The 21,643-nt window shown below is 36.8% G+C and overlaps 1 protein-coding gene across 6 annotated transcripts in view; it reads left to right on the top strand.

Annotated features, from left to right (window-relative positions):
* The window catches only part of LOC126756146 (putative polypeptide N-acetylgalactosaminyltransferase 9), a 524,546-nt gene that overhangs the window by 432,296 nt on the left and 70,607 nt on the right, over positions 1-21,643 (top strand). For all 6 annotated transcript variants that reach the window (XM_050468994.1, XM_050468995.1, XM_050468993.1 and 3 more), the window contains 4 exons: positions 6,711-6,906; positions 8,742-8,911; positions 9,220-9,384; positions 16,180-16,373. In XM_050468994.1, coding sequence (XP_050324951.1) covers positions 6,711-6,906; positions 8,742-8,911; positions 9,220-9,384; positions 16,180-16,373 — 725 coding nt within the window. The remainder of the gene's footprint in view (positions 1-6,710; positions 6,907-8,741; positions 8,912-9,219; positions 9,385-16,179; positions 16,374-21,643) is intronic.

The following is a 21,643-nucleotide window of genomic DNA, read 5'->3' as shown; positions in this document are numbered from 1 at the left end:
CTGCCCACTCTGGCATCCTTTTTCCCATCGCCAAATCTTTTGCGCTAGCTAATCCTTTTTTATTGCTTGTGTTGCAATTTTATCGTCACATAACTTTTGTTAACAATTTCCATTTTTTTTTTGTTTGTCTATTTTTATTTATTTCATAACTTTCACGATTTCCATTGTTTGCACCCAATTTTATGGGTTTAAATGAAATATGTGCACTTTATTTCTATAGCAACGTTTCAATGTGTTAAAGGCTACAGTTGATTGCATAAATTTAATAAACGAAAAATATTTAAAAGCAGTTAAAGTTATTGTAGTGGAGCTGACCGTGTTAATTTGTTGGAAAAAATTAATTAATTGTTATATTCATGAATTGAAAGTGAATTAAGCGATTAGACACAGAAAACTCAGTTTAGTTTAAACTGCTTCACTTGGAAAGCATACATTTAGGAGCCCCGCTTTTTTCTTCCATTTTGAAAATTTCGAAAATTGGTACTCAAACACTTCTTGGTGACTCTCTTGCTCTGATTTTGTTTCGACCATTTGTATGAGAACTATATGCTATAACATTCTAATCTAAGCAATATGTTCGGATATTGTCTTGGACAATAATCCTTTGGCTAACTTTGTAAAGATGCTAGTCCTTTAGTTTTTAAAATATCAGTATGAAATTTTGCATACGTTCTTTTCTTCCCACGAGGCTGCTCACATGTTGGAATCGCCGATATCGGACCACTATATCATATAGCTGTCATACAAACTGAACGATCAAATACATGTCCTTGTATGGAAAAGCCTTTTATCTAAAGAGATATCTTGACAAAATTTGGCATGGATTATTATGTTAGGTAATGAAAGAATCTGTGAAGAAAATGTTCAGATAGACCAACTATATCATATAGCTGCCATACAAACTGAACGATCAAATACATGTGCTTGTATGGAAAAGTTTTTTATCTGAAGAGATATTTTGACAAACTTAGACATGTATTATTCAATTAGGTCATAGTACAATCTGTGAAGAAAATGTTCAGATCGGACCACTATATCATATAGCCTCCATACAAATTGAACTAACGTAAATAAGCATTTGTATGAAAAACGTTTTTTTCTTATAAGATATCTTCACGAAATTTTGCAGAAATTATTGTCTAAAGCAAAGCTGTAAACTCTGAAGAAATTGTTCAGATCGAATAACTATAATATATAGCTGTCATACAAGTTGAAAGATCAAATACATGTCCTTGTATGGAAAACTTTTTTATCTGAAGAGATATCTTGACAAAATTAGGCATAGATTATTATATAAAACAATGAAATAATCTGTAAAGAAAATGTTCAGATCAGACTACTATGGCATATAGCTGCCATACAACTTGAACAATCTGAATTATGTGATTGTATGGAAAACTTTTTAGTTTAAGAAGATATTATCATGAAAATTCGACACGAATTATTGCCCAAGACAGTCGTGTCATTTCCGAAGAAATTTTTCAAATCGGATAACTATAGCATATAGCTTTCATACAAACTTGGCTGACCAATCAAGTTCTCGTATGGAATCTTTTGTATTATTAATATATTTTATAGTCTCAATGCAACCAAATTTAACATTTTTCTCTTTTCTTGGTCTTTAAAAAATCAATTCGTCAATATGACCAAATTTTTTTAAATTTTTTTAAATTTGGTTTAATAAATATCATGTTGTGCCATTATAAAATAATTTCCTCTCCGTTTACACCCAAAAATACTGAACCACATTTGTATAAATATAGCTCACATATATAAATATAGTAATAACGTTGCATGCAAAAAATCTCATAAATAAAAACTTTCTTGCAATAGATCAAATGTGGGGGAAAAATACATAACTCAGCGAACGACCAAGCTGCTATTACATCTGAGTGACGCCTAAGAGTATGCTAAAAATATGCAACCAAGTGTCACAAAGCCACGACAGAGCAGACGCCCTTAACAGAACAACTGTGCAGACATACCTACATATATGATTGTAGAAGCTTTTTATATATTTATTCGATGAGCATGAGTTTTATAATATTTATTTAAAAAAAATCCTAAAATATATTAAAATTGCAGGTGAAAATTATAAAAAAAATTTTATAAAAAATTTGATCGATGAAAGCATGTAAGGTAAAGCTGCAAACACTAGCAAAAATTGGTCAACACAAGTCGCCGTAGTATCAAACGAAAAAATGAGCATTTGCAAAGGTCATAATGTGTGAAAATATTCGAACGAAAACGAGAGCCAACAAGCGAAAAATAAAAAATCACAGAAAAGCCAGAAATGAAAAGTGAAAATGCAATAGTGTGCATACATATATACCTTTATTGCTTTCATGCTACCGCAATGTCGCTTTGTGGCTATGAGATCGTCCTTCGTTTGATTTATCCTATGCTTTATCCTAGTAAAAAGAACACTGCCGACTTGACATTGACAAATAGGCGTGCATTCATGAAAGTCTTATTAAAAAATAGAATTGAAAAACAGAAACAAAAAAAATGAAAGCAAATAATCATTCATCACACAAGCTTCCATACTTTCAATGTATGCAAAAATGTAGAAACGCAATTTTTGTTGCTTTTCTTCTATAGTTGTGTGTGTGTGACAGCAGTCAGCAAATTGTATTGAATGTGCTTACAAGCAAATTGGATAAAAAGTATCAGCAGTTTGGTAGTTTGGCAATTTTTCAGTTTTCCTTACATGCTTTGCATTTTTCCACAGTACTGCTGTTTGTAAAGTGTTGGAAATCTTTTATATACGATGTCGCTTTGTGACTTTGTTATGTAAAGGCTTTAAAAAGTTGTTTGTAACATTAAATCTTAATAGTTTTGCAAGTGTATATAGTATGAAAATGAATACCTGCAGAGAAATTGTAACCGGTTATCGTCTTTGAAAAAATAATACGCTGCTGACCAGTGGCTGTTCTTAGACCTTCTATTACTTGCTTATAACATGGCTGTGTATTCTGCTCCAGCATCTTTATTATAATATATTTAAGTTTTAACAATATTCAAAGCTCAATAGGGTAGTTAGGTTAGGTTAAGAGGTCGATCTTAACAGGCATCTTACTTGGACAGCTTGGAATGCCGATCCTTTGATGTACTCATACTCTCCAGGTGCCCGTAGACAACTGACCAGCCGCTCGCTCATTATCTAGGAACGTCCTCTGTCGAATCCAGTCGGTGCGCTCACGCCCTGAATTACTCCTATTACTTTCCGGACAATCCCTGTATATAATAGCTCATAAGACTCTCCCAAATCGACAAAACACTTTTAACCTATCACAAATATGTTGAGGCGGCTAATGTCCGTTTCGGCTTTGCCTTCTGATTTGCCGTAAATAAGACCGCCGCGATGTTTCAAACTCAGTCCTACAAAGTCTGGAAAATACTGCAGAAAGTGCATGGATTTTTTCACCTCACTTTTCTCCATACAACTTGGTCATCATGCGTCCGACAAGCTTTTTAGGCTATTGGACAACGTCCAGTAAGAACCCCTGTGATGTTGATCAATTCCCACTACAACCGGTTCTATGCACCGTATTAACCCGGACTTCATCCGGCCACCAGAGATCTAACCCCATTTAGATCGGTAAGTCTTAGTTTAAGCTTGTCGTCACTGGAGCAACACCGTGCATCAGGGTTGTTCCGTATCCCCTTACTCGTGATGGCATTGGTTGGACTCAACCCGGGCCCGGAGGAATTGTTCTGCTGCGTTTGCGCCAAGTGGCTCCATCCAAACTCTACCTCGCTCGAGGTGTAACTGATGGATGAAGCCATCTTAAGAGTGTTCAGAGCTTAATACTGATCCAATCTGCACCTAGTTCGCGTACTGTACCGCTACTCTACCCAAGTGGCCAACAGAGGACTTCCACGGTCTACAGGATCTCAAATAGACAGCATGACTCCCATTTTTATCAGTAAAAAAAAATTCCCTGCGACTGCGTTAATATCAACTTTTCTCAGGACCAGTAGTTCAAAAGCTCTGCTGCTTTCTACTCTAGACCAAAAGAATCTTGCGAACGGACAAGAGCGGTTCGTCGACCAGCGCCTGTTAAGTGCACTCGAGGTCCATTGGTGCATTGGTACTATCTTTGTGGGGTCAGTTAGCAAGCTCAGCGCAAGCATTGTCGCTCTGCTGTCGGATTGAATGCTCACCTCCCTGAAAAAGGGTGCACTTCTTAGCTGTACATCAACCGCACCCACTTTGTTTTGAAAAACGCTACAGTGATTTGGTGGCCTAAAGCTTCTAGCTTCAACCGCCTCTTCTCCAACGACTCTTTTCTATCTGCTTATCCCTCGTTGATATGTGAGCAGCAAAAAAGTCGCCAAGTAGAGCCTCTGCGATGCAATGTTTCTAGTTTCCAGGAATGCAGTTAAAATAGGAATGAATTTGAGCGTGTTGTTGAAGTAGTCCAAAGTGCACCGGAGATGCCGATGAGAGCCGCTCTTTGGACATGTTTACGCTTCTTAGCGAGTGCAGAGTTCTCAACCGCCCGTAAAGGGAGACGAATAGAGATACGAATATACCAAAAATATAACTACCTACTTAATGCCTTTCTGCTACTAAATTTGTAAAAAAATATTTCATTCGCTCGGTGGCGCTGTTCTTGATGCATTTTCAGATAATTACATATATTTCAATTTGCTTATTAAAATTGAAATTTTGAAACTCTTTATATACATATAGTTTATATATGTATGTATATATGTACTCGTATATAATAGAATGCACCCAAAGACTTTTTTCCAACAAAAATCTGTCTTTCGTATCTTACTTTAATTTATTGAAACTTTTCACTTTCCATTATTCTTCTACCCGTTTGATACACTTTCGCAACTTTCACTTTTCTCTGCGGCACATTCATACAATTTCTCCGCTCTTCTCAGTTTCCCCCTTCACCGTCACTTTGTTTGAATGTATTGCGAAAACTTTGAAATAACCTTTCAAATATCCTGCCATGTTCCGCCGTCAATGGCAGACATGTTGAATTCCCGCTTGGCTCCTTCACGCACGAGTATCTCATCTCAGTTTGTGTGGCTGCATGTGTGCAGTCGTGTTTCCATTTGTGTTTTGTACTGTTGTTCTTCCAAATGGATTGAAATTGTATTGATATTTGCGCTGCTCAACGCCTGCCATTGGCAATATTTGCATCCTTGCAGCGGCGCACACACGTTGGCAGCCGCGTACACACCACTAAACATATTTATTTGTGCGAGTAGTGGATTGTGCCAAAATCGATTTAAGTATATCTATATATGTATATATGTCTCCTTTGGCTTAGTCCAACAAAATGCACTTCATGCAACAGCCTTTCTACATCCTTCCTTGGCTCCAATCCTTCAAGTTTTTTGCTTTTGCTAAGCTCGTACATAGTTTTTTGTTGTTTGCGCGATAAATGCTGCCTTGAGGGATTTGCTCACACCCGTCAACTGTGCGTTTGTGTGGAATCGCATTACTTTTTAGCGCTAGATTCCCTTTTTGCATTCACTGGTATCACGTTCAATGCGTCATCTCGCTGCTGCGGCTTCAATCAGTTCTGACTGGGTCTTCTTTTAAGCGCATATTTTGTCTTCCCATTGCTTTGGTGCACCACTTCGAAGGGGTTGTAGGGGTCTACTTTCTCAGCTGGTACTTTACGTTATTTTCAATAGTTAATCAAAAAATATAAGTACCAAAAGTTAAGAATTGTGCTGGTGTGTGACTCCGCTAAACTAATTTTTCACCTAATTGTAGGCTTCTATTTCATCGCTCTCATTTTTATAATAATTCCAAGTATGATTTAATGCTCTTAAGTATTATAAAACTAATAAACCAGTAATCAATAATCAGACAAGTAATCTGAAGTTGAAAATAAATAGTTTGAGGTTGCTGACATTGCTAAAGAAAAAATCTTCTATTGTAAGCAACATTTTTTTGAGCCTAGAGATATTTCGTTGTATCATATCTCTAAGGTATGACCATAGAATAGCTAAACTCAGCAAGTCAATGACAATTAAAAGTCGTTAATCACTTCGTATTATACCAACCATGTAAATGCAGGTGCTTGTCCTCACTAAAATAATAGGTTGTCAAAAAGTCTTGCGGTATTTTTGCTAGTTGGCGCTGAAAGGGCGTAGTTCTAGTTTTATTCGTCGCATCGGGTCATGGTATACCTTTTTGGAAAGCTCATTTCACGCGCTAACACGTGTTTGATTGATATTCGTTTTTCGTTCGTGAGTTATAGCGTCGCAAATATGGAGCAAAATAAAGAGAAAATACGGCATATTTTACAGTACTACTATGATAAAGGCAAAAATGCACCTTAAGCAGCCAATAAAATTTGTGCAGTTTATGGACTCGATACAGTTTCCATTTCCACCGCACAACGATGGTTTCAACGTTTTCGTTCTGGTGTAGAGGTGGTCGAAGATGCGCCACGCGCTAAAAGGCCTGTCGTCGAAAATTGCAATAAAATCGCTGAATTGGTCGAAAGAGACCGGCAGAGTAGCAGCCGTAGCATCGGTCAAGAGCTGAGCATGAGTCATCAAAAATTCATTTCAATTTCAATAAAAAAAAAATTCAATAAAAATACCGCAAGACTTTTTTGACAACCCATTACATCGCTTGCCCAATTTTAAACAAGATTTATTTATATGAAATCTTTTATTGCCATTTATTATTGGTATTCTACTAAATTTGTTATTTTTCTTATTTTCAGACAAAGGCGTACTCGTACCGCCATCTCCGCCGAAGGATGCGCCCGGTGAAATGGGTAAACCAGTTGTTTTACCTACCAACATGACTGTAGAAATGAAGAAGGCCGTCGATGATGGCTGGACGAACAATGCATTTAATCAATATGTATCCGATATGATATCTGTGCATCGAACATTGCCAGATCCACGAGATGCATGGTAAGCAAAAAAAAAAAACATTTTAAAAAATATTTTAGTTAAATAGGGGGGACATGGTAATGTTCTGGAACTTGCGGCGTAGAGTACTACTTTTCTCATATAATTTTTATTGATTTTGTGAGATATGGTTCTTACTGAAAATACATCGTCCGTAAATCTTTACCTTAAATCATTTAGATGCTAATCGTGTACGATATTAAGTCAATATATCAAAATTTTTGATCAGGAATAATCATTTGTATACTCTAGCAACAGAGTATAATTATTTTGTACACGTAATTAACCTCCTATAGGTGCGCTCCAAGCGCTCATAGAAGACAACTTTGGTCACATCGTCCTTCTATACCGTCGCGAGGTGGATATGTCATCCGAATTGTGGCCAAATGTTCATCCACCGAGGTGAATCCCAGGACGCGGTGACGAGGTCTCTCTTCCACCAAGAAAGTAAAGTAATAAATGCCACAAAGGCTTCCTCGTCTCAGTCCATGCCCCATCTTTCTCACTTTTTGCGCGGCGGAGATGTAGGCCTTTACTCTTACGAGGATATCAATCAGCTCTCACTTTAGCTCGCCTTCAAGCGGATGTTCTTAGGCTAACCAGAGGATACTTGGTCAAAGACCGGAAGTTGTGAGCTGCTTGAGCCACAAGTAAACGAAACTTTTCTGGCCTTTTCCAAGCGCTTAGAGACCTTTCCTCATTTAACGAACTTTTAGAACATGGCTCCATAAATCCCAATAAACTAAGTACGTCAGAGACATTAAATTTTATCCCAAGATGATATAAGAGGGATTTTTAGGAGCCGAGAACCGGGCGTGACACTGAAATTTCCCGGGTTTTTATTTCTGCATGTTGCAAAAGTATAAAATTTTCGGTTATACCCAAATTTCCATAATTGCTGATCTGCCTATTCTTATTATTGTTCGGGTTGGTTGTATTTAATTTAACAGCAAAACTCTGGGACCATAGAGAAAGGTCGTTAGATGAGCGAGCATGCATAGAGGTGGTTAGAGTCATGCGGGGACTCATTACACGCTGGACATGTATTCGGTATATCGGGATCGATTCTGGATAAGTAAGAATTCAAATTCCAGGTCGAAATTGGGCAAAAAATTGGGACGAATTGCCACAAGAATCTAGAGTGACAGATTCTTGTGGCAATTCGTCGTCAGCAAGTAATCATTTTTGATGTTTTTGTTGTTGAGTTAACAGTCCTTGTCCGGATAAAATCCAGGTCCGTTTCGGTTACGTAGACCCGACTGTTGTGGGGACGGTCATCATTTTTGCTTTTTCTGTACGGTTAAAAATAACATTACAGGCCTTATCCGAACCAGACACGATACTAATCTAAGCTTTAAACCTTTTTGTAGTTCAAGCACTAATTTGCTATCTCTTTTGTGGTAAAATATCGCTAAAAAGAAGTATGATATCCATCTCATTGAGTTTACCATAGACATGTGACAATCACCGTTAAAATCAGACCTTGTTTCTTTCTATTGGTCGTATGTGAGGGTAGTAAAAGGGAACCTAACACAAAACCAACCTTCAGAACTCTAGACCACCCTGCGAACACACTCTGTTTCTCTCCGGCTATCAATATGTCTCAACTATGTAATTAATTCTCTCAGTGTTGCAACATCAATTTACATAAAAATCACGCGTTCGGTGCAAACATTTGTTCCAACGCGTCATTATTGTACGACCAAGGTGCCAACTTCCTGCTGTACGACATTCCTCAATGCCACTATAACTGCCACGCACTTAATGCATAGCAAAAACAACTACAATTTTATTATATTATTTATAAGTAAGTAAAAAATGTTTTCCCATTCGCACAGGTGCAAGGAGCCAAATCGCTATTTGGAAAATCTGCCCGCCACCGATGTCATCATCTGCTTCCACAATGAGGCGTGGTCGGTGCTGTTGCGTACAGTGCACTCCGTGTTGGATCGCTCGCCGCCGCATTTGATTAACGAAATTATACTGGTCGACGATTTCTCCGATATGCGTAAGTTGCAACAAGTTGCACACACATAGCTACTGCTATGCAACATACATATATGTATACTCATGCGCTGATGCACTTTATAATTATTTTTTAAACTGCTGATAATATGCTGCGCGGCGCATGCGCGCACGTTTTGCATTTAAATGCAACGTTTTGTGTGCGCGCACGCCGCCAAGCGGGCCGTGCAGCCTAACCAAGCAATTTGCAATTTAATTATGCATGCTTTTTAGCTTCTTTCTTTTGCATTTGCTGCGCACTTTTCTGCTGGCGACTTTTAATATGCCATTTATCTGTTATTTCTGTTGCAGCACACACCAAGCAACAGCTGGAAGACTACTTCAGCGCCTACCCGAAGGTGAAGATATTGCGCGCCCCCAGCCGTGAGGGTCTGATACGAGCGCGTCTGCTGGGCGCACGCCACGCCACCGCGCCGGTGATAACGTACTTGGATTCGCACTGCGAGTGCACCGAAGGTGAGTTAGTGTGTGTGTGTGTGTATGTGTTTGGCTGTGAGAAATGACTTATGCATGTTTGTGGGCGGCCTGGCAATTAAACGTAGAGCTTAACAAAAATAAAAATTTAAAATCACTTTTCAACATAAAATTTGTTGATTTGCAAATAAAATGCCTTTGACATTAAAAATATATAAAGTTGTAATAATTGTTTTATACAAAAATGGAAACCAGAAAAAATGTTAACTTCGGTTGCAAGCGTAGCTTTAATACCCTTCACAGTTGCATTTTTGTGGCACAAAAGCGTATAAAAAGGCGTGTATCTTGATTTTGCTCGACCAGTTTGTATGGTTGCTATATGCTATAGTAGTCCGATCTGCACAATTTCTTTAGATATTATACCATTGCTTAAGGCAATTATCCATGCCTAGTTTGGTCAAGATATCTCTTCAGATCAAAAAGTTTTCCGTACAAATACATGTATTTGATAGTTTAATTTGTATGACACCTATATGCTATAGTGGTCCGATCTGAACTTTTTCTTCATAGATTATAGCATTGCTTAAGACATTAATCCATGCTTAATTTTGTCAACATATCTCTTCAGGTAAAAAAGTTTTCCCTACAAGGACATGTGTTTGTTCGTTCCGTTTGTATGGCAGCTATGTGCTAGAGTGATCAGATCTGAACAATTTCTTTAGAGATTATACTTTAGCCTTGAGCAATAAGTCGTGTCAAGTTTTGTTACGATATCTCCTCAAATGCAAGAGTTTTCCGTATATGGACATGTATTTAATTGTTCAGTTTGTATGGCAGCTATATGCAATAATGGTCCGATCTGCACATTTTCTATATACATATATTGTACGATACTCAAAAACAAAAATTCATGCCTAATTTTGTCAAGTTATTTCTTCAGATAAAAAGTTTTTCCTACAAGGACATGTGTTTGTTCGTTCCGTTTGTATGGCAGCTATATGCCATAATGGTCCGATCTGAACATTTTCTTCACAGATTATGTCATTCCTTAAGGCAATAATCCGTGCCTAATTTTGTCAAAATATCTCTTAAGATAAAAAAGTTTCCCATACAAGACATTGATTCCAATCGTTCAGTTTGTATGGCAACTATACGCTATAGTAGCCCGATATCACTGATTTCGACAAATAAGTAGCTCCTTGGAAAGCAATGGACGTAGTCAAAGTTTTGGATCGATAACCCAATAACTGAGCGAATAGTTAGCGTATATCCTTCGTGGTGTAACAAACTTCATTGCAAATTTAATATGCCCTGTTTAGGGTATAAGCAAATATTATTCATCAGTACTTGAAAAATATGAAAATTTCATTAAATTCCCGCAGCTATTTTCAATAATTCCAACTAAAATTTAATTACAAATAACTCGCACAAAGGCTTTATTTTTCCAACCGCCAATCTGCAAACACTCACAGCGCACTTGACACAGCTGCATTTGATGCATCAGCGGGCGGTCGGCAGTATTCGTTGCCGAAAGCCAATCGACAATATCGTTGCGGTTAACCATTTCGGTTGCTGGGAATTACATTTCGCGCAAATTTTCGTTGTTTTTCTAAAGCTTTTAATTTGTATAGATTAAATTACGTTTAAAAAAGGGCAAAATATCTGCTATTACCATGCTTAGGGTGAAACACACGTTGCACTGTAGAGCAAAATTCAAAAAAATCTTCCAAAAATATCAACCAACAAACCAAGTAAATAGACATTGAAATATATCCTATGGAGAACATAAATATATATTCCCTGCCTTTGCCGATACTGTTTTGGGTGCTGACAGCTGATATAACAAGTGAGTGTGAGGTTTTTTCGATCGAGATAATTATAGGCAGAGTTTATATAAGTCACTAGATTTAGGTGATCTTCGTTATTCATTGCTCAGAATCACAAATCATTTATCTGTTCCGCCAGACGTTTCCACCTAATAGGCGTTGCATGTTAAAGTCGCCTCGTGGCAAACAGACTTCACTGAAAGCTGTGCATTAGAAAACATTCATTAAATATTTCGAGCTAAACTGCGGCTGGGCGAATAGCTTTCCCTGACATTCATTCGATATGTCTTCACGGCTCATCAATGCGGCTACATCCTTGAACTTACTCTGGAGCCCCTGCAACAGAACTAAAGTATAAATGTCGGGTTTGTCGCGGTTGATTAGGTGTGATTCTGAGAGTCATAAAACGGGGTGTAGATGGTCGCTGTATAATCCGAAGAAACAGTTGTTAAACTGTGGTGTTGTTTGGCGAGGCCATCATTGGGCAAACTCCTTGAGCATGGGGCAACGTACGATACACTCCATCACACGGTTGTAACGAGTGTTGCGCAGGTCAGAACACGTCGGAAATGACAAGCCAATGCAAAAATTCATTTATATACAGACTTTTGACGCAAACGCAGCAGAAAAAGCCGACGGTCCCGAGTTGGACTCAATCCTAGCTCGGATCAGGAGAATGCGAAGCAATTCTGCTGTTGTGTTTTGCTCACTTAACCGAAAATTTACTGATCCAAACAAATTTAGTCATTACTTACTTTGCCTATGTGTCTTCAACAAACAAGAGACTTAATTGGTTCTCGAAATTGTATAAAAGAATATCGCTTACCACAGTGAGGAAAATAATCATTATTTTGAATTTTCAAAAACCTGCATTCTCCAAATAACATTATTTCATTTTTTAAAGCATTAAAAATCTATTCGTCCCACCGTACTTACATACATTTTTTGTTAATTTGTTTTTTTTTTTCTACCTTTGCCGCGCTAATCTAAATGGTTTGCCATATTGTCAATAACGATTTTAGGGCACTTATTCTGCCGTTAACTAGATTGGTATAAAAACTGCAAATTTCAATGCTCACCACTGGAATTTGCTGCAAATTGCGTATTAATGCATTTATCCAATCGAAAAATCTTGCCACATGATTGCTAATTTGCGCTTTACGTATTAAGAGATAGCTGATATTTATTGGCTCTATGTGTAGTAATAACCGCAGAATCCTGATTTATTTTCAGAAATTTTTTCTTTTTATAATTTTTTCTGTTGATGATTAAAATTTTTTGGTTTAATATAGATAAGGAGTAAATACAATGTTCAATCAAAATAAAGTTAACAAAAATTAATGAAAATTCTAACATTTAAAGTGCTGAAAAGAATTTAGTGTCGAGAGCCAGGGACTGCGTCTTTTTCAACAATTGTATGGCGGGTACTGCGTCGAATACTTTCAGAGCTGGAGTGTTTTCATCCATTCGGTCAACATGACTTAGCCAGCGTAGCCGCTGTCTTTTAATTCGCTGAACTATGTCAATGTCGTCGTATATCTCGTACAGCTCATCGTTCCATCGAATGCGATATTCGCCGTGGCTAATGCGCAAAGGACCATAAATCTTTCGCGTATCAGTATCTTTCAGTATCGTTTTTGCTTTATTTTAAGGGAAGTTTCAAAGAAAAACCTATGAAAGGATGTTTTTTAGCCAGCATCAAGCTATTTGGCTCATCTTTCAAGCATGTTTCCTTTGTCCCAGGATCGATGTGGTCTTACTTCAGGGCAAGGTTTTTCAAGATGAACCTATTGCAGGACAGTTTCTACTCTCCTTACGTCCAGGGATCCATCTTCCAAGGATTTCAATGCATCGTTTCCCAGATGAACCTATTACAGAGCAGTTTCTAATCTCACTGCATCCAGCGATGTGTTTTTAGCCATCATCAAACTATTTCGCACATCTTCTGTTGAATCGAGTTCTCTGTGCCGTGGAATCTAAGTTTTATGTATTGAGTTGTCTAAGCTTGTTATCTAATGTTCTCCGTGCATCTCTCCATCGTCGCCACTTATAAAGGCCTGTTGTCGTATGATCTTATGTATGTATAGTATATTCCGTCATTCTTACAGTTATTTCTAACAGTGCGATTCGGCGAGGCGATACACAAGGCTGCTGTTCACTGTACCTAAGCAAAATATTCCGTCTTTGTTACACTAAACAGTCTTCCAGGTATCACCAATAATGAGTCGAATATTGGTTACTAACTCAACCATCGCAACTGTTTTATCAGCGAATATCATTAACTTACATCCAATGTGACCTATAGGACCACCAATTTCTTGATATAATTATTTTATCATCAGCTCATCGCAATAAAATGATATTGATGATTATTTGATCGATAATTCAAAAGATTATATTGGGTTGCCGAAAAAGTCTTTTCGTATATTGTCAATAGATGTCGTCCAGTGCTACCAATCAAATTGTGTCATACCTATCGTGTCGGAAAGGTGAATTCATTTAACAAAAAAAATTATATTAGGGGAAGTGGAAGTTGAGAGTTACATCAGTTCCAAAATGAGTGGAAAAAATAAAGAAACTCGTTGTATTTTTAAATTTTTGTACAAGAAGAGAAGAATGCCAGGCAAACCAGCAATGAAATTCGTATAGCACAACAATGGTTCGCTCGCTTCTGTTCTGGAAATTTCGATGTGAAAGATGCACCTCGCTCTGGTCAACCTATCGTTGAAAAAGTTGATGAAATTATGGAAAAGATGACATAGCTTAGGAACTTAACATTCATCATCAAACGGTTTTGAACCATTTAAAAACGGCTAGCTATCAAAAGAAGCTCGATTTTTGGGTATCACATGAATTGTCTGTGAAAAATTTAATGGATCGAATTAACATCTGCGATTCTTTACTGAAACGAAATGAAGTCGAACCCCTTCTGAAGCGAATGGTAACAGGAGACAAAAAGTGGATCAAATACAACAATAATGTGCGAAAAAGATCATGGTTTTTGCTTTTCTTGCATAAAAATATTTGAAATTTACTAATAATGGCTCTGAAATCGTCTGCCTTAAAATCATCAAACATGAGTTCGTGACGAATCGAATAAATAAAGGTGAACTAAGAAACGTTTAACATTGGTGTGGTCTACTCGATCCTGTTTCTTTCACTGCTTAAACTTTGAAGTTTTCACATACCAATTTTATGAAGAAAAGAACAGCAATCGAGCGAAGCATGCAGCGAGTGACGAATAGAAAGTATCCAAAGTAACCAATTTAAGCTGGAATGAAGTATCAATCTATTTTGGTATTTGTAAAGAAATAGAAAATGTTTGCTAGATGAGCACTAGTATGCTTAGTTTTAAGCTCGTCCGTGTATTAATTGGCTTAGTATTATCGAACAGTAGAGAGTGTCGAATCGAACAAACAACTGGTATAACAAGAGAGAGGTAGAGTAACCTATTTCAATGTGGTCTGTTCTTCTCTATTTAAGCAACTGCCGGATCATGTATTAACTAGCTTAGAATTTTGAGCAGTAGAGAGTGTCGAATCGAACCAACAACTGGTATAACTCGTTAGAGGTAGAGTAACCAACTTTAATGTGGTCTGTACGTCATTATTTAAGTCACCGCCGAACCGAAAGCTAACATATTCAACTATTCAAATTCAATCACCATGAACCATCAATTATTTTGTAGTGTTTTTATTTTACATTTTTGATGCCATAAACTAATTTTTCAGTTTTTGATCAATTTCCTTTCTCTTCTACCAAAAATGCTTTAGAGAGCAATAAAAATGTATGAAAAAAATGCAAAACTTTATACCGAGTAAGTTGAAAAAGTAGAATTTTTAAATTGACGTTATTTTCATAGCTTCCGCTCTGAGAGAACACACAGACACACAACTCTCATAACTTGAGAAACAAACTTAAAGTTTTATTTAGAAGCATGTAGAACACTGAAGTGGCTCTAAAATTCAATTTCTACTTTTTAATGATTGATGACTGACCAAACGCCGTATACATACATATATAGAGTATATATGTGTGTGTGTGCAACACAAACAAGAATACTTATCCTAGCATAAGCTGCAGGATATGCGCGAACGTAACGGAGTATATAAACGCTTGAGCAGTGGCTGGTGTGCTATAGTTTAAAAGTGTGTGTGTGTGTGTGTGTATGTGAGCATAACAGGAAGCATGTTTACCCGGGTATAGAAATTTTTTTTGCTGCTTTCTCTCTGCTCAACTTAGTTTGCGGTTGCTTGGGTTGGCGATTATGATTACGGTTTGGTGAATACGTTGCTTGCTTGACTGCCTGCCGCTGGACCATGATGGCGCTGGTGGTGGTGTTGTTCAATGGCTTTGATGTTTTGCGGTTAAACTCGGTACAAACACATACATATATATTTTTTCGACCTTGCTCACTGTTGAGTAATTGCATTTGCTATTTTATGCTTATTTACTTTATTTCTAAGTGAATTGTGTGCGCTTTTTCTTTTTGACCAACGCTTTCCGTCCTTCCTTCCGCCATGTGGTTGCTAAATTTTCCTGAATTCATTATTTTCCGTTATTTTTTTTTTGTTTTTTTTTGTACCCGCACTATGCTTGCGGTCATTTGCAGGGTCAACGCGTATGCTGCAATAGTCGGATTATGAGCATAAAGCTTTAATAGTGAGTGCAGGCGAATGGATAATGTCGAAAAAATAGTACCCGAAGCAATTTGTTCGTGTGTATATAAAATATCAGTGGAGCATAGTTGCCATAACAATAAATTACAGTTACTTTTTATTAAGGTTAAGGCTGCCAACGCACACATAGACACGTAGATAATCTAGATTTTTTGGATTCATAATCTTTTATTATATATATAGGTATATATATATATATACATATATACACAGTTCCGGTCTCACCACAATTTTTCGTATATTTTATATATCGACACCTACACAATCTGCCATTTCTTCCATTTTATTTTCGTTATATTTCATTTTATTTCGAATTTTTTGCCTCCCCACAGGCTGGCTTGAGCCACTGCTCGATCGCATCGCTCGCAACAGCACCACTGTGGTTTGTCCGGTCATCGATGTCATTGATGATACAACATTGGAATTCCACTACCGTGACTCGGGCGGCGTAAATGTGGGCGGTTTTGATTGGAATTTACAATTTAATTGGCATGCAGTGCCGGAACGTGAACGCAAGCGACACAAGGTGAGTGCAAAAATTACATACCATACATATATGTACATATATTTTTGTACACGGTTATATGAAATACCAAAACCAAAAAAACATAAATGTGCGCGTGTGGTATAAAAGCCAAGCGAAGAAAGAAATATGATTTAAAAATTGCCAACTGGGGAACGACAAATAAGTTGTACAAATTCATGACAGAATTTAATCGTGTGAAGGCAGCAACTTTGAACGCTGTTATTATCTATTTTACAGGTGATTATATGGGTGTGATTTATACGTTGGGTGAAGCTCCCTGAGGCTGCCAAGTGGAAGATAGAAAATTGTATACTATAAAATTATCCCAAACAAGTATATGACCGTATTATGTGAGAGCTCAAAAGTTAGGTTGTGTTGAAAAATTAGTAGAAAAATTAATAGCAGTCGAAGACTTATCTAGTCTAGGCACTGTTGAGAAGGTTGTTTTAAGTCTAAATGATGCTGTCTTCTTGGATTCAAAGTCAAGGCTAAGTGCGGTATTAATTGGCAAGGTGAAAAGGGCAGACGAGTGGACGTCAGACCACAGGCGACCGCACTTATCATTATTAGACCCATTGTACTTCCGAGAGATAATCACTGAAGCCTTATCCAGCTATTTAGTGGATTTTTTTAAACAATTTAAATCTTATCCAGTAATTCAGGGCATTTGGTAAAGGACCGAGCTGCCCAAAAACACTTAAATTGAAGCATTCAGAGCCGTGGAATATGTCCCGTCTGATCCAGCTGTAGGCTGAGCAATCATTTAGACCGTATAGCTAAATTTCCTGCGTTTCTTCATCTCCCGCGTATGCCCTGCATTCCGACTCTACTTTTTCCCATTTCTCTAAGGCGGGATCTTAAGTGTGGGTATCCTGTGATGACTCTTATAATGTAACTAAATTCTCTTTGCCTAGAAGAAGAAGAAGTAGAAGCTTTTTGTTCTGTTAGAGCTTTTCTTTTGCCTAGAAGAAGAAGAAGTATAAGCTTTTCGGTCTGTTAAACATCAACACTGCCACAAAATAACTTTTTGATATGCCTGTGTTGCTTGTGCTTTAACACCTGATGCGTTCCTCTAGAATCCACTGCTTCAAACAACCCTTAAAAGAGCTGACTGGCCTGCGGAAGCTTAGCGGAATTGTGTTTCCAGCTGCCTCCGAGCGGGCCAGCTCGTCTCAGCCTTTTCATTTCCGTCCATTACTATATGACCGGGTAACCAGCTGATGTCAACCGAGTTACCTATTGTTAGTATGTCTAGTTATTGCGTATTTGCTTAACCTAACGCAGTGCGATCTAAAATTGGCGCTACGTATAACCTTAATTGTCGCTTGTCTGTTAGAGGCTGGTTAGAGCAGAAGCTCACTTAACAGCTTCTACTCTGCTCACAATTTCGGCCTAAAAGAATAAAGTGTAGTCATTTAGATTGAAGCTAGCTACTAACTGGATTATAACAGCCCGCTCCTATTCCTATTCCATAATTTAATCCATCGGTGAATATGTAGATCTCGTCGTTGGAATTGTCGATCAAGGAACCATTGATTCATTCTTCTTTACTGGAGAAGTAAAATGTTGGTCGTCATCAAAAGGGGGGTCTCTCATCTGAGGCCGTTTTCTTCTTTTATTGATAGTGTTTTTATCTGGCGGGTCCCAAACCCAGCATACAACCCTGGGGAGGGATGGTTCGCCTTCTCACTTTAGCTCGTCTTCAAACGGATCTTTTTTAGCTACCCGGAGGATACTTGATCTAAGCCCGGAAGTCATGAACTGCTTGAGCCATATGCAAAATAATCGTTTCTGGCCTTTCCCAAGTGATTGACGCTCAGAGAACTTTCTTCGCTTGCGTGAACTTCTACACATGGCTCCATCCTCCAATGGATTTACTACGAATAAATATAAATTATTTTATAATACATCCATTAATATTCCTATAAATGGCAGTACATATTACTTTCGTAACGAACACACATCCTCGAGCGGAAAAGGAAAACTCATCTAAGTAAAAGCAACACAATTATCAAAATTTAAGCATCCGCTGTTGCCATGGCAAGCTGTTACCTTCCTTCCCGTCGGCATGAACGACAATAATTTCCTTTCGTAGGGTAAATGTATGTGACATCCGCTTGGCATATATACCTACATAAAACAATTGATATTCATATGAGCTGCACTCGGTGTTCACTTTCCTTCGCTTGCTTACTTATACCTATGCTCATTATGCTCTCCCCATTTCTCCTCTCACGTACGTCACTACTATGCCTCTAACTCTGCTCCTTACCATAGAAACACGTCAACGCTGCGTTACCCTTTCTTTTTGTTGGCACTGAAGTTGCCGTGGTAAATGTATGCCTTGTTTTTCAATCGGCAATGGCAATGTCGTTGCGATTTACACAATTTTCATTTCATTGTAAGCACTAAAACGTGACAATTTCGCAAGCGTGACTTACATGAAAAGCCTCTATGCTCATGTGTGAAGGTAGAGGCACTCATAAGTAAGTAGATACCTACGCATGCATATTAAATGCGTTGAACTTTGCGTGCCCTTAATTAAAGGGTATTTATATTTGTTTTGAAATATGTTTTTTTCTTACTTTTTTTCTTCGTATTTTGTTTTCTTAAATTGTATGTATTAAAAAAATTATTTTTAAAAAAGTAAATAAATTAAAAAAAAATCTTACTCAAAACAAAAAAAAAAAAAAAATAAAAAAAAAATTTTTAAAAAAATATTAATAATTATTAATTTTTAAATAAATTTATAAAAATAAAAAACAAAAAAAATTTAAAAAAATATTTAAAAAAAAATTATTAATAATCATTAATTTAAAAAAAAATTATAAAAATAAAAAACAAAACAAAAATAAAAAAAAAATATTAAAAAAAAAATTATTAATAATTATTAATTTTTAAAAAAATGTATAAAAATAAAAAACAAAAAAATTAAAAAAAATGTTTTTCAAAAAAAAATTATTAATTTTTAAAAAACTTGTTATAAATTTTTTATTTTTATGTTATTATGTTTTTAATTTTTTTTTCTTGAAAGTTTTTTTTTTTTTTGAAAAATACTTTTTTCTTAATTTTTTTTTAATTTTTCTTTTATTTTCTTTTTGTGTTTTGTTTTCCTATCTATTATAGCAAGAAGTGTTTTCTTCCAAAAAACTTGAAAAGCTAAAACCTACTTCTCATTTATGAACTATAAAAAATTATATATTATTTTATTTTTGCCAAAAAGCTGGAGGATATTGCTATTTACTACAAAAAATTCGAAAGTCTATTACGATCTTTACGATTTTGTTTGAAAGTAGCGGCAATTTTTGAGCAACAAAATCATTAAAAATTATTTGAATCCACTTTTACTCCAGCGCCAACTACAGAGTAATTAAATTTTTTCATCGGAATTGTCAGAATTTTCCACTCTACATGTTATTACCCTAAATTAGTTTCTGTTATGGAACTAAACCCAGCAATTTCCACTCCTACTCAAATTGCCGCCTAAAGGTATGTTAAATTTTACTTTTCCGTAGTGTTTTCTTAAACGAAGGGTCAATTTAAATGACTTTAAAATTATCAGAATTTGAGTCGACCGTAGCGCCATCTCACGAGGAATTAGTATTTTCCACATAGACTGTCAGGGTTTTTCGCTCGACATGGTATTACTTAAGAATACGGGTATAACCATACCTTTCACAGTTCACCGCCTAAATGTATGTTAAATTTTACTCTCCTCAGTTTTTCCCCAAGCTCTACTTGTGTCACCCTTTAAATTGTCTGCCATCTACATAACCCAAGTACGAACTGTTTCATATTGTTGGCACATACACATATATGTAGCACTTTCATTTTAAAATGAAGGTTCCTACAAATATCCTTCTTGAAAGGGAACAGTTACCACAAAAAAGAACGTTTTTCCATAAAATATGTAATAATTTTCGCCAGTTTTAACAATTCAACAATAATTTGAAGATGTGTTACAAATATTTTATGCAGGGTTTCAATATTTTTTTTTTTTCTTTCAAAAACTTATTTGGAGTCGTCAATCTGTTGATTTTTTAATCAGTAAGACTATTTTAATACTTTTCTTTAAGTAAACTAGTAACTAAATGAGACCACAGAAATGTACTGTATTACCTTAAAGGCACTCAAGTAAACAGTGTATATTCCAAGCTCAAATTAGAAATCTTAAGCCCATACTCTTCGCAGCAAACTACAAAAGTAGTTTCACTACTCGTTCACACCTTATTCATACACACTGTACCAAACCATTTTGAAATGCAATTCCCGTTGAAATATTACTTGATTTCGTGCTGTAAGTGTGAAAAACTTAGACACAGCCATCCATTCATGCAATTGTAACTGTACAGAGAGTAAAAATGGGTCACGCTTATAAGAATGAATGTCAGTTCCCATAAATTATTCAAAACGCACTCTTTAGGATGACCTACACACGCATATGCGAACCATTTTACACATCAATAGACAGACAGTTTGCTCCGGAAAGCTCAGACAGAACAGTGAACTCAGAAAAAGAACATTTAATGTATTTATTACTATTTGAAAGAACATTCTTTCTCATTTATTTTTTGAACATTATTTCTTTCAAATGTTGACCGCGGTTACATCTCAGATGGTCCATCCCTTGAGTCCAAATTTCTATGACTCGATAGAGCTTTTTGACTTGTAACTGGCGAAGGACACGCGTGATGTTTTGCTCCAAGGCTTGAATCGAAGCAAGATTGTTCGCAAACACTTTAAACTTTACCGAAGACCACAGAAAAAAGTCTAACGGTGTGATATCACACGATTTTGGTGACCAATCGACCAACCCAAAACGTGAAACTATCTGCTCATCGTAGTGTTTTCTCAATAAATCCATTAATTGATGCAATATGTGAGAAGTGGCACCGTCATGTTGAAACTGAATGTCACCGAGATTACTAGCTTCAGTTTTAGGCATCAAATAGTATTTTATCATGGCGCGATAACCGTCGCCATTGACCACAGACCCACAAACCACACCAAACTGTTGTTTTTCTGGATGACATGGCGCTCCTGAATATCTTTAGGTTGTTCTTCGTCCCAAATGCGGCAAATTCGAAAACGTCGGATCTTCTTGGAACCTTTCCAAGAGCACATAGAGCAAACCAAGGTCGCTTGGGAATGAGTTCTTGCACAAGCTGGATTTTGTACACTTTCAATTTAAGATTTCGATAGAAAATGTGTCAAGTCGTTCCATACGTCAGTCCGAGTTGCTGCGAACGACGTGCTGGATGTGCTCTATT

Source organism: Bactrocera neohumeralis, chromosome 4 (assembly GCF_024586455.1).
Source record: "Bactrocera neohumeralis isolate Rockhampton chromosome 4, APGP_CSIRO_Bneo_wtdbg2-racon-allhic-juicebox.fasta_v2, whole genome shotgun sequence".
Lineage (NCBI taxonomy): Eukaryota > Metazoa > Arthropoda > Insecta > Diptera > Tephritidae > Bactrocera > Bactrocera neohumeralis.
Note: the sequence above shows the minus strand (reverse complement) of the source record. Positions and strands in the feature narration are given on the sequence as shown.